Source organism: Sander lucioperca, chromosome 14, assembly GCF_008315115.2.
Source record: "Sander lucioperca isolate FBNREF2018 chromosome 14, SLUC_FBN_1.2, whole genome shotgun sequence".
Lineage (NCBI taxonomy): Eukaryota > Metazoa > Chordata > Actinopteri > Perciformes > Percidae > Sander > Sander lucioperca.
This window is the reverse complement of record NC_050186.1, coordinates 15,024,402-15,037,278: the sequence shown is the minus strand read 5'-3', so window position 1 is coordinate 15,037,278 and position 12,877 is coordinate 15,024,402. Positions and strand designations below refer to the sequence as shown.

Genomic DNA, 12,877 nt, shown 5'->3' with positions numbered 1-12,877 from the left:
CCTTTGTGTATATAATGTGAGGAGGCCCATATGAATGTTAAGTTGGTTTGAAATGAGATAGCTCAAAAGCTCTTTTGAAACGATCCCTTACTTTAGCACACAGTGCCAGGCTTTAATATCTAATCATAATTTCAAAATAACACCTGTCAAGCTTCATCCTGCACTGTGCAACTAACCCGCTTTAAAAAACTCATCCGAGAAAAAGTAATGTGGATGAAATGTCTGAATATTGAACTATTGAACTACTATTGAATCTGCATCTCTGCGTTTTAGCCTATGGGCTATTTTATTACATTTTGGCAAATCTGCAACATTGAAAATTGTGCTGTTCTGGCAATTACTGTAGCAGTTCCTATTCACACAATCACATGGATTTTTTTCGAACACTATACACAAAAGTATAATTTTGCCCTCTCACTAGAGTGCAATTTTGTGTTTTTATTTCCCTGTGGTTAAATCTGCCTCACCCTCACTTAATCAGGCATGTTGATTAAGTCTCTAATTTGTAGCAGTAGAAAGGAGGAGTAGATTGTGTGTGTGTGCGTGCGTGCGTGCGTGCGTGCGTGCGTGCGTGCGTGCGTGTGTCTGTTGTACATAATACTAGTCAGTCATTGCAGAGGATTACAGTCTCTTCAGAGAACATTTCTGTTTTACATTACTTCATTAGGCTCTCTTTGATAACCTTTCATTTCATATTAGTTTTCATTTAATCCCGGCCCCTGTCTGAGCTGCTCTTTGCAATGTACGGCATGACGGCACAAGCCTGTGGAGAGACAACTCTTCTACAAGTGTAGGGCTGCGTAATTAAGCAATAAGCCACAAGAGGCCGAGCTTTACAGTGATTTTTGAACAGCTGCTGTGAGATGTGTTGTTAGGCACGACTTGAAATCAGTGTTAAGTACAACCTTTACTGATTTACTGCCTTCAATATAAGGTTCTAAAAAATAGTAGATTTAATAAATTAATAACAATAAAAAGTAATTAAATACTAATTTAACGTTATGATCCTTTTGATGCTATTCATGCTCATGTTCGTTGTTAGTGACGGAGTCTGCCATCCCCGCGCTGGATTTAGGTCCACAAGGTGTCTTTTATTGTGAAAAAGTCACACGAAACGCTATGTATGTTTGTGCTGACTGCAATTGTTAATCAAAAATGCATCTACAAACCAAGACAACGTGAGTTTGTTTGGCTGCCCTGTAAACAGATACACCACTTGCTCCTCTGTTGTATTTCTGACATAATAGCTGCTCAAGGAGTGTTTCCACCAGTAACCGTCCACGGGTGTCGCCAAATGAACCAGGACAGGATAACTTGAACTAACTTTACTTTAGCCATGAAATATAATTTGGTGATAATATTTTTATTTGTGCCAATGTATTTAACAGACGGAGTTGTACATGTCTACCAGCATCTTTGCTGATCAGAAGTAGGGACAAATTCTGGGAATTTGACTCTAAAACACAGTTTTCTGTTTTAAAAACGAAAGAACGAAACAGGCCTGGCAGTAATCAGCATTGAATGGAGTGAATCCTGCTAGCTAAGTTAAGTCAGGCTACTACTCCCACATGTGAACTAAGACAAATGCATCACTGCTGCTCATATATTTAATCAGCTCCACCAGGATTTAATTCAATTCAATTTGCAGAGGCATGTGAAGTAGTAAATAGAATCTTCCCATAGGCTCTAATTCTAGTTTTCTTTGAGGGGGTGGGTATTTGTTATTGTGACTCCTTATTCCCCCTCTGTGCATTTTTAATTGCATACTGTGACGAGGAGACGAGACACCTAATATTAACCATTCATAACTCTGTATTCATATTTTAATAAATCTATTCAAGTTGGCTGCCTGAGGTTTCAGAACATCACAAATGTTTGCTGAAAGCTGCAATTTCCTAGATACCCAATAAAGCCACCCTATAATGCATTAATGGTCCGAGCCTGTCATCTTTTGTTCATATTCTGGCATAATTGAAATACCAGGCATTTAAATTCCCATCAGTTGTCTCTGAAAATGTTCGTCTCACGCCTAGCTCATTAGAAGCTGCATGAACAGACAATATACAGATATAAACGAAGGACTTGTGCGACATTAAGTCGAGGTTCTGATGCAGAAATGGATGATTTGATTGTCATGGAAAGGATCGGTGTTCAGATGAAATATTTAATTGCATTGTTTTGCTTATCTTGTCTACCTTAAATTATAGCCCCTTCAAATGTTTTCAAAGAGAGAGAATGAGTGCTCATGCATTCCCTTAACAATAACAGGCTGATGTGTTTCTCCTCTCAGTTAATTCCTCCACTGGAAAGCATTTAGTGTCACTTGTGTATAAATGGATTATGGTATACTGGAAGAGGATATGAGGGCTCACTAACAATGTGCTAGCGTTTTGCATTGCTGTGCCATTACTTTGCCAAAACTGAAGATTTCACAAAGATTTGTCGAAAGACCAGTAATATAACGCAGTAATGTAGATATCAATATTCACATTGAAGTGGTCAGTTCTGTGTATTTAAATCAGATGAAAGTATACAATTAAATTGTTGTCTAAGTAAAATCTCTGAAATTGATTTAATTTGAGTAGCATTCTCTCCTCCTCCTCCTCCTCCTCCTCCTCCTCCTCCTGGCAAATGGTAGATCTGTTTACTGCTGATAATCTTATCATATTAAGATTTCACTCATCATCCTGTACCTACAAATCTCCATCTCTTTAATCGATCATTCCTGGGATATAAGCTAATCAAATCAATCCACCATCTTGTCTGCAGGGCTGAAGATCCGCGAGGTGATGATCAACGTGTCACGTCAGCAGGTGGAGGACTTTCATGGACCCGAGGATTACTGGTGTCTGTGTGTCGCCTGGAGTCACCTGGGAACCTCCAAGAGCCGCAAGGCAACTGTCCGGATCGCCTGTAAGCAACATGCCACTTTGATACCAGACTGACCTTATTGTCTCTGAAAAGCTTATTCCTCAAACTGGTGGCATGAGATCGTAGAATCCATCATTTTCATGTATGTGCGGGCAGGAGAAGGTCACACATGAAACAAGTTTACCGTCATGCTGTTGTAGTTGTTTAATGCAGGTTGTTTATTCTCTTCTTGTAGACCTGAGGAAGAACTTTGAGCAGGACCCCCAAGGCACTGAGGTGCCTCTGAATGGCATGATTGTGTTGCACTGTCGTCCCCCAGAGGGAGTGCCTGTGGCTGAGGTGAGGGCTTCTTGCACTTCAAACAAGTAAAATTTTCTCATGTGTTGCCTGAGGAGGAGCAGTCGTCTGTCTGGTTTACTTACACTGTAACTCTGTATTCATGATACAATGTTTTGTTACTCTCCAGCCAAAGCCACATCTGCACTATTCTCTTCAGTTTAGTATAGACAAGAGCTGCAGTTGATGAGCTGGAGATGCCATTTGTTTAGTTACTGAGGCTCTCTCTGTTCAAGGATGAGTGATTATTCATATACTGGGAGTAATATCTATCCATGTGCATCACTATGTTCTCTGTTTGCTATGTTCTCTAGTAAAAGGATGTATGGCTATGACTTATTTAGATGCCATGTATTCCCTATCACTCTCACTATCATTCCCTCTCTCCCTCCTCGTGCGTGTGTGCGTGTGTGTGAAAGATAGCCATATTAATTTTTACTATGAATATAAAATGAGGCTCTTGCGGACAGTCCTGTTGAGTGGTGTGTGTTGTGCTGCGCTGTGATGTTGTACGCCTTCATGTGAAGACTCAGCAGGCAGATATGTCAATATCAAAGCCTTTGTGCCCAAGCATCTGAAGCTCTGCATTTACTTAAAGGCACAGTCCGTGATCCATTCGTAAACAAAATACAGCTGTACCGGCAAATTTCAAAGCACAGGACTGGAACCCTGCTATTACTATCTGAAATGATTGACAGGTCTTTACAAACACTGACTAAATAATGTTGTATGATGCTAATAGTTGTTTGTAAACATCATTATATGTTTTATATTTTTAAATATGATCAGTTGAGAGACACTTAGTCAAACTTTATTACTGATTGTATTATTTGTATTTAAAGGGGAGTTTGTCTTGTCACCACTGCTCATGGGGAGATGTTGCGTCTCTGTAAATTAAAGAGTACTAGTGCAGTGCCCGTTGAAAATGTGCCTGTTTGGAACGGGCGACTGCTTGGCCTGTGGTATTGCTGCTTGTAGAATTCTTCCAAACCAAATTGTACCCCAAAATGACTTACAGAAGGACCACAAACCACTTCATATGCACCTCCACTGTATTGCCTACTACTGACTTACAGTGTAGGCTACGTCTACATCAGAGGAAGACATTGTACTACTGTATTTACCTGACAGAGAACGGGGCAGATTCCGAATGTAATCACAAAATATCACAATAAAATGTGGAGTAATCAGACATTAGCGTCATGGACTCATGGCAGTGTGCTACCCACCTGGCCCGTTATGAGAGCTAATCAGCACATATCTGCGTTCATCTACCACCAGAACCGGTAATGTTATTAGTGTTGTAAGTTAGCCGTAGACTTAATTAACCCGACCCAGGGTGAGTCTGATGAAAACTGATGAATCTGCCCGGTTCAACTCTGAGATTTTCTCGCATTGAACAGTGCTGTGAAGGAATAATCTCCAAGATTACGTTATGTTCTGCCAGCTCACAGCAATTTAATACAATAGCAGGAAAAGTGTCCCCCCCACTGTTGTAAAGTGTTCTGCATGTGGCGTCTGCGTGTGATGTGTAGGTTACCTTCCCCCCAAACATGCCCCCAAACACGGACACACATATACAGATACGTCTCGCTGCCACTTGTCTGTAGCTGGCTGTGCTTTGCATGTGTGGGATTCTGAAACATCCTTAAATTTGGGAATTGTCGTTTGTTTATTCAAAGTCAAAGACAGTCCAAAGTAGTGCAACTTTGCACATTTTTGTGGGTCTGAGGTATATGTCACATTTTGGCTGCCAAAGCTCCACTGCTCTTTGTCTCTGGTCCTCAGGGTGAGAGGGGGAGTGGCCAGCAGCTAGAGCGGCAAAAGCCAATGTGTGCTTCTTTTATCTATATATTTAACGATATATTTTGCATTTCTAATCCAAACAACGTCAAACTTGGCACTGTACTTACTCGTGCCCGTAGCAAGACGCCTGTCGAGTTTGAAATCCATCAGACTAACAGTTCGAGAGATATGCGCATAACACACAGACAGACAGACAGACGTTCCTGCAATTTATAGATAGATGGTCTAGACCTGCTCTATATGAAAAGTGTCATGAGATAACTTCTGTTGTGATTTGATTTTGACTTTAAACAAATAGACTGAAAAACCAACAAATCCGTGGCATATCAGACCAATATATATATACACGCATACAGGTTGACCTCAGTCCAACTGAGCATGTGCGTGTGTTCAAAGTAGCAAGAAGTGAACAAGAAAAAATCTGGCAGGTCATTACTGCTAACGTCTGCAGACTTCACATGGTGTTCCCCTGTAAGAGATTTTTAACGAATATTAAATATGATCAACGTTGGTAACTTGTCTAATGGCTTTTCCCTGAAGATTGGAGGACTATATTAAAAGGGCTACTATTCAACACTGTTCATCTTAAATTCAAACTGAAAGTCAACACCTGGGTGTGAATATGTACAGTATTGTAGCATAGAATTTATATAGCCCACACAATTTCTCCAGCTGGCTGTATAGTTGGTTATGTATTTTCATATTGATAAAATGTTGATCACAAAAAAAAAGTAGATTGTGGCTTTAAGACCCTGAAAAAAAAATGACCACGGACTCCCTCCACAGAACACGCACAATGCACTGGAACTGTTTGTGCAGTGTGTGTGTGTGTGTGTGTGTGTGTGTGTGTGTGTGGTGTGGGGGGGTGGGTGGGGGGGGGTGGCGGATGATGAATGATTCAGCTCTCACAAATGGAGCATCGGTGTACCACGAGTCTCCCCCATGCATTGCGGTCATCAAATAGGCAACTCCTCATGCATTCATTAATGTGACTCTGGCTAACAGAGAGAATGGTAAGAGTAAATAATGCAGGGACAAATCCAGCTCCTTCTAGTATGACTTGCACCGGGAAGAAAATACTCTCATCAAGAGTTGGGGATGTGGCTGTACTTTTTTTTTTTTTTTTTCATGACTTTAGGCATTGCTGAAAGGTTAAAACCTTTTTTGTATCCAGCACTGTGAAAATTGGCTCAGAGAGAAGCTGTAGCTCAGCTACAGTTTGAGTTAAAGGAATTGAGGTCATGGTGCAGTGTGATATGTTGAACCCTATGTGTATTCTAAGGCCTATTTATTTTGGTCATGAGATTTATTTGAATGTCTCATATTTCTGCAATTTGCAACGGATCCTGATGGAAATTTGAAAGTCGCAGTAATTGCTGAGTTGACCTGATGCAAATGAAATGATTTCCAACTTGCATGCCAACTGCATGCTGTTTTAAGACATAAAAGCTGTAGAGACGATTTTACAGCTTGAAATCCCCTTATGTCGCTGCTCTCATTATGTTCTTAGAAGCAACACTAACAGTGAGAGAGAGGGAAGAACTTTATCCGCATCTCGCTGTAACTAAGCCACCCGGGATGTAACTGGGCTGCTGTGTAGGATGTTAATGAAAATCAGAGAATGCCATATTATCTGTCCCAGCAGTGATAGAAGCAATAATCTGTGCACACAAGTCCGACCACAGAGAATGTATCATAGTAAAACAGCTTAAGTCTGCTTCAGTTTATTGGTGACAAGAGTCAAGATGGCCAAATCTTTTCACTTGGCTCTAGTTTTTATAGACATGGAGCAGTTTAGAATACAGATTATATTCACTGTGATGTTGAAGTTATTACATTATTGGCTCTGGTTATGGCATGATAATCACATAATCATTTTTCTTAAAGTAAGACTGAAATTAAAATTCCCTTTGGAAAAGAAGTCAATATATATACATGCTCAGTGTTTGTTTTGACCTGTGTACTTATTTATTCAGCCGATGTTAATTACATAAACAAAAAGTAATGGGGATTAGCGCTAACGTTAGAAAGCTAGGCAACTTTCAGCATTTTCTGAGTGGAATACATACTCAACAGCACAATGGGGGCGTCCATATGTTGAATGTTGGATAGAGACAGATGTCAAATCACTAACTGATAGCTAACGCTGACAAAAGGAGAAAAACATCTGGTTTCAATATTAGTAGGATATGTGATTATGTCATGCTCCAGTCACCACAGATATTGACAGTATGTCTCCTACAAATCCACAAATGTGTCAGATGTGTATTCTCTATTGTAAAATGTGCATAATAGCTATAGTGTTGTACTGTAAAGTGTATGTCCTTACACAAATCGTGAGGGGCAATTAAAAGTTCAGTTCGACTTGAAAACAGCAAAGTCTGTGCTAAAATCAAAGTCCCTGGAGGATAAAGATCATGGCCATAATAATGACTGCATAATTAATGTAGCTCTAAAAAAACAATTAGGGCACCATCAGGGAACATAACTGTCACAGCAAATTGCACTTTTTTATTTACTACTCAAGATTTTATAGCCTCACAAAGCGACACAACACATCTCAAGCTCAGTTGTCACTATGAAATATTAGTTCGGGAAACAAATCTACTAATGACTGATTAAACGTAGTAGCTGAAAGCCCAACCAATCAGTATAGTGACTGTTTGAAATAGCCAAACCTCATAAAAACACATTTAAAATAGGTGTTATAGATATCAACTGAAGCATGATCCTGGAACAACATGGCCTATTTTCAGGCCTTAAATTTATTAAATAAGTGATTTAGGATGTATTTTTCACAACCAGGAAAGTGATTCCTGTATCCAGTGACAGTCTAACTGTAGGAGCAAAATGTCAAACATCTATTATACAGCCAACTTAAAATGACATCCAAGCAAATAGCTGTTGAGTTTTGCGAGCTCTAAACAAGGAAAGTGAAAATTGTGGCTGCCATTGTAGGGGTAAAAGTTTAGTGGTGGAGAGACAGAAAGAAAGAGAGAGAGAGAGAGAGAGAGAAAGGACTCCAATAACTTTAGAAAAAACTGTTTTACAATCATTAGCCCCACATTAACAGCCCAAGTATTCTATACCAAGTGTAATTAATCATCAAGCCTCTCATCCAAAGTCATTTGAAGTACTTAAAATGTAATTATTCAGTGATGAACATAACATTTCCGGAGACGGTGTGGAGATAAACCAAGGACACAACAAGGGTTTTGCCACCCCCGCCTCTAGAATATGCTGCTGTCAGATTCGGAGGGCTCATTTGTTTAATGTGATTTCATGAAAGTCATTGTTGCATTGAGAAAAGGCCATACATGACTGAGGGAAGGCGGGGAGAGGGTGCAGGAATGAGGGAAGTGAAAGGAGGAGGGCGCTTGTTAATGAAACTCAACCATAATTGAATCAGATGGGACAAAACCTACTGCGATGCTTTGTAATCGTCTTCGTGTCGCTTTCACTTCCCATTTAAATGATTGTAAATGTAGGTCATTACATTTGCCTTCAGAATAATTGAGTGTTGAGGCCTGATGCAGGTAGGAATTGGAATGACTTGAACAGGACATACTTTCTCTGTGTGTCAGGTTTAAGATGATACCTCTCTGCACATAAACACAAATTGCTCCAGTCCTGTTGGCTGTCTCATCTCAACCTCTTCAAACAGCTTCAAGTTATCAGAAAAAGGATACTCTGCTGCATGGTTAATAGACACCCTGCTGACCATTTGATACTGCTTTCGATATATATCTTGACTTAATTTCATTTGCTCCCTCTCCTCTGGCTGGAAATGATCTGTTACTAAATATCACAAAAGTTAGAGTGAAAACTTTCAGAAGGACACAGTGCGGATCAGTTTTCATTAGCTTCAGTTTAAATTAGCTGCTGTCCAGTGGTGGACCTTGGCACCACGTAACCCCGCCACCAGTAAACTGCCATAAGGCCTGGTTGGCTGCGTTAGGTGTGGTGTAGTTCAACACTGGTTGCTGCTATCTAAGTGGAACAAATTTGCCAATTAAGCAAATCTGTTTCCTGTCCTCCCGAGGCACTGGCTTATCAGGCTCATTTGAGTCTGTCCTGTCCCTACCTTCTCATCAGCATGTGCATCTCTCTATCGCTTTACCCCGAAGGGGAGACTCTAGGACCGACACAGAATGCAAATCGCACTCTGGGTTTACACTCTTCCTAGAGCGAATGCTGGAGGAGAGGAAAGGAGGGGCGGAGTGAGAGAGAGAGAGAGAGAGAGAGAGAGAGATAAATCAAAGCAAAAATATGAGACAGAAAAACCAACCAAAGTACAAGACAGTTATTTTAATCTACTTTAGCCACCAAAGAGAATCCACATATTTATATTCTTATTTGACATTCACGGAGAGACTGGAGGGGAAATGATGTGGTCAGTTACACTGAAGAAGACAACATCTGAGGCTGTTACACCTTTCTACTTCTGTCTAATTTTACAACACTTTTACAAATGTCTTTATAGTTTCACCATCAGTGGTGGAATGTAACCAAGTAATACATTAAGTCAATTACCATACAATTTTGAGGTATTTCCATGTTTTTTAATACTACTACACTACATCTCAGAGGGAAATATTGTACTTTCTACTTCACTACATTTATTGGACAGCTTTAGATACTAGTTACTTTGCAGATTCAGATTATTAATACAAATTATAAATCAACTAATAAATTATGTATTGTTATAGATTAAGCTACCCGTCAATATCTGAAGTACGTAAAATTAGGCCCAACTTTCCCAGCTGCAACATTGGTGATGCTTGCACATTATATTATTCTGAAATGGGCCATTCTCCATAATGAGCACTTTTACTGTTGGTACTTTAAACTTATTTATTCATTTTATAATACTTTTCTGTATTTTGAGGACAACCCCTTAAAAAAACCTGAGGAATTCTTCCACCACTGTTCCCGATGAGGGTGCTGATAATGTTAGTACCGTATGTGCTTTCCACTTCTTTAAAAAATGTTCACACTATTTTCTTACGCTTAATAATAATCTTGAGTGTCTGAAATATGATATCACTTAGGCAGTCTAAAATAAACCCATTTTTCTTTTAGGATGGTGGTAGCCAAAGCCCTTTGTCCTCCTATAAATAAATCCAATACAGCCGATACTGGGAACAGGGACAGAGTGTCACAAACACGTAGCTTCTTAAACACTTCAACAGTATTGCAGAGAGGGCGAGTGAGTGATCCTTTGTGAAGGACAGATCAATACCACAGTAATCAATACTTCAACACTCAAAACGCAGCTCACTTGTTATCGATACCAACTAAAAAGGATTGAATAGAAAGTTGTTGTCTTTTTAAGTGTGGTTTGGAAGGTTTTGGCAGACATAAAATGCACTTAAATAGTTGATGTCTGTGCAACTGAACAGACTCTGGTGACTCAAGAGTCCCAGAAGTCACCACAGCCCAACCACAGCCCAACTCCTTCACTCTGTTTTTGTAAACATTGCACTTAATGATTGATGTAGGTAGATCTGTAAAATGGTTTTATTTTTAGTGTAAAAGTCAATATTATTGTTATTTGATAGCACTGTAGAAGTAAAGTCCATAAGGTTTCATGTGATTGATAGTATTACATTTACAATATTGTATCCATCCATCCATCCATCTTCTTCCGCTTATCCGGTAACGGGTCGCAGGGGTAGCAGCTCCAGCAGGGGACCCCAAACTTCCCTTTCCCGAGCCACATTAACCAGCTCCGACTGGGGGATCCCGAGGCGTTCCCAGGCCAGGTTGGAGATATAATCCCTCCACCTAGTCCTGGGTCTTCCCCGAGGCCTCCTCCCAGCTGGACGTGCCTGGAAAACCTCCCTAGGGAGGCGCCCAGGGGGCATCCTTACCAGATGCCCGAACCACCTCAACTGGCTCCTTTCGACGCGAAGGAGCAGCGGCTCTACTCCGAGCTCCTCACGGATGACTGAGCTTCTCACCCTATCTCTAAGGGAGACGCCAGCCACCCTCCTGAGGAAACCCATTTCGGCCGCTTGTACCCTGGATCTCGTTCTTTCGGTCATGACCCAGCCTTCATGACCATAGGTGAGGGTAGGAACGAAAACTGACCGGTAGATTGAGAGCTTTGCCTTCTGGCTCAGCTCTCTTTTCGTCACAACGGTGCGATAAATTGAGTGTAATACCGCACCCGCTGCGCCGATTCTCCGACCAATCTCCCGCTCCATTGTTCCCTCACTCGCGAACAAGACTCCAAGGTACTTGAACTCCTTCACTTGGGGTAAAGACTCATTCCCTACCTGGAGAAGGCACTCCATCGGTTTCCTGCTGAGAACCATGGCCTCAGATTTAGAGGTGCTGATCCTCATCCCAGCCGCTTCACACTCTGCTGCGAACCGATCCAGTGAGTGCTGAAGGTCACAGGCCGACGATGCCATCAGGACCACATCATCCGCAAAAAGCAGCGATGAGATCCCCAGCTCACCAAACTGCAACCCCTCTCCACCCCGACTACGCCTAGATATTCTGTCCATAAATACTACAAACAGGATTGGGGACAAAGCGCAGCCCTGGCGGAGGCCAACTCTCACCTGAAACGAGTCCGACTTACTTACTTACTTACTACATATTGTATTTAATCAGAATTGTTTTCAGAAATTGTTGTGAATTATCAGCTACCAATTATGATGCTGCATGGTTCACTGTTTAATGTGTAGACATCATACTGCCTTTTAATGATCTAGGCACAAATAAGCTGATAAAATTAAAAAATGTCACTTACTATTGTAAATCTATGAATTTAAAATGAGTAATGTTGGCTGTGATTTGTATAAAAACCAGCATTATAAGAGAGGAGTAATACCACAGTGTACTGTAGAATAAATACTCTGTTACGTGTACAAGTTATGCATTAAAATTTTGACTCATGTAAAGGTACATTATTAGCATCAAAATATACTTAACATACAAAAGTAAAAGTATGCAGAATGTCCCATTTCAGAAAAATATATATTGGATTAGAGTTGGGGCTAATTTCAACTACTTAAAGGGGAACTATGCAGGTTTTTTAGCTTAATTTACCTTAACTGAACAGCTTCAGAGTCATTGGAATGGTTATATGACTTTTTTCAAGTTGAATGGTGATCGTCTCGCTCCCCCCTAGCACCTGTGAGCGGAAAAACCACCCTTGCAACTTTCGGCCGGCGAGCCGCCAGCCTCAGCATCAGGAAGTATCGCGTGATATCAGGTCTCGCGATGTAACGAATTGCTTTACGGCACTGCACACATACGCCCATTCAGGAACCGGCTAACAAGGTAGCAATGGAGTTTTTCAATTTTTTTTGCAGACTGACCGAGCGAGGAGTCAGACACAAGTAAACATAGGAGCTGCCAAATATCTATTCTGAAGCTGTAGGGGGAGCTCTATAGAGAAACCTGCGAGCAAAAAGCGAGAAAACAGCGAAGAAATTGCCAAAACTGCATAGCGCCCCTTTAATATGCTGTTGGGAACCTTTAGTCATAATAATACATCATAATGTATTAGTAGATTATATTTGTATTAACAATCTGAATATAAAGATGTTAAATATAGTGGCATACAAAGTTCTTTACTTTTGAATAAAGTATAAAGTAGCATGAAATTGAAAAACTCAAGTTAAGTACAAGGTCCTCAAAATTGCACTTAAATACAGTATTTAAGTAAATGTGCTGACAAATGGAGTGTCATAGTGGCATGTCAGAGTGCTCTACAAAGTGTTCCAGACACTTTACAGGGGGTTGACATAATGGTAGGCTTTTGACAAATGGTGAAGTAATGTTAACAGTTAACTTTGTCGTTGAGAGAGATACTTTTTGTGGTGGAGATTGGTGCCGACACTGACCT

The 12,877-nt window shown here is 40.6% G+C and overlaps 1 protein-coding gene across 1 annotated transcript in view; it reads left to right on the top strand.

Annotated features, from left to right (window-relative positions):
* LOC116063022 (netrin receptor UNC5D-like) overlaps positions 1 to 12,877 on the top strand; it is a 188,322-nt gene that overhangs the window by 135,641 nt on the left and 39,804 nt on the right. The window contains exons 3-4 of the mRNA XM_031317870.2: positions 2,770 to 2,913; positions 3,107 to 3,210. Of these exons, the coding sequence (XP_031173730.1) occupies positions 2,770 to 2,913; positions 3,107 to 3,210 (248 nt within the window). The remainder of the gene's footprint in view (positions 1 to 2,769; positions 2,914 to 3,106; positions 3,211 to 12,877) is intronic.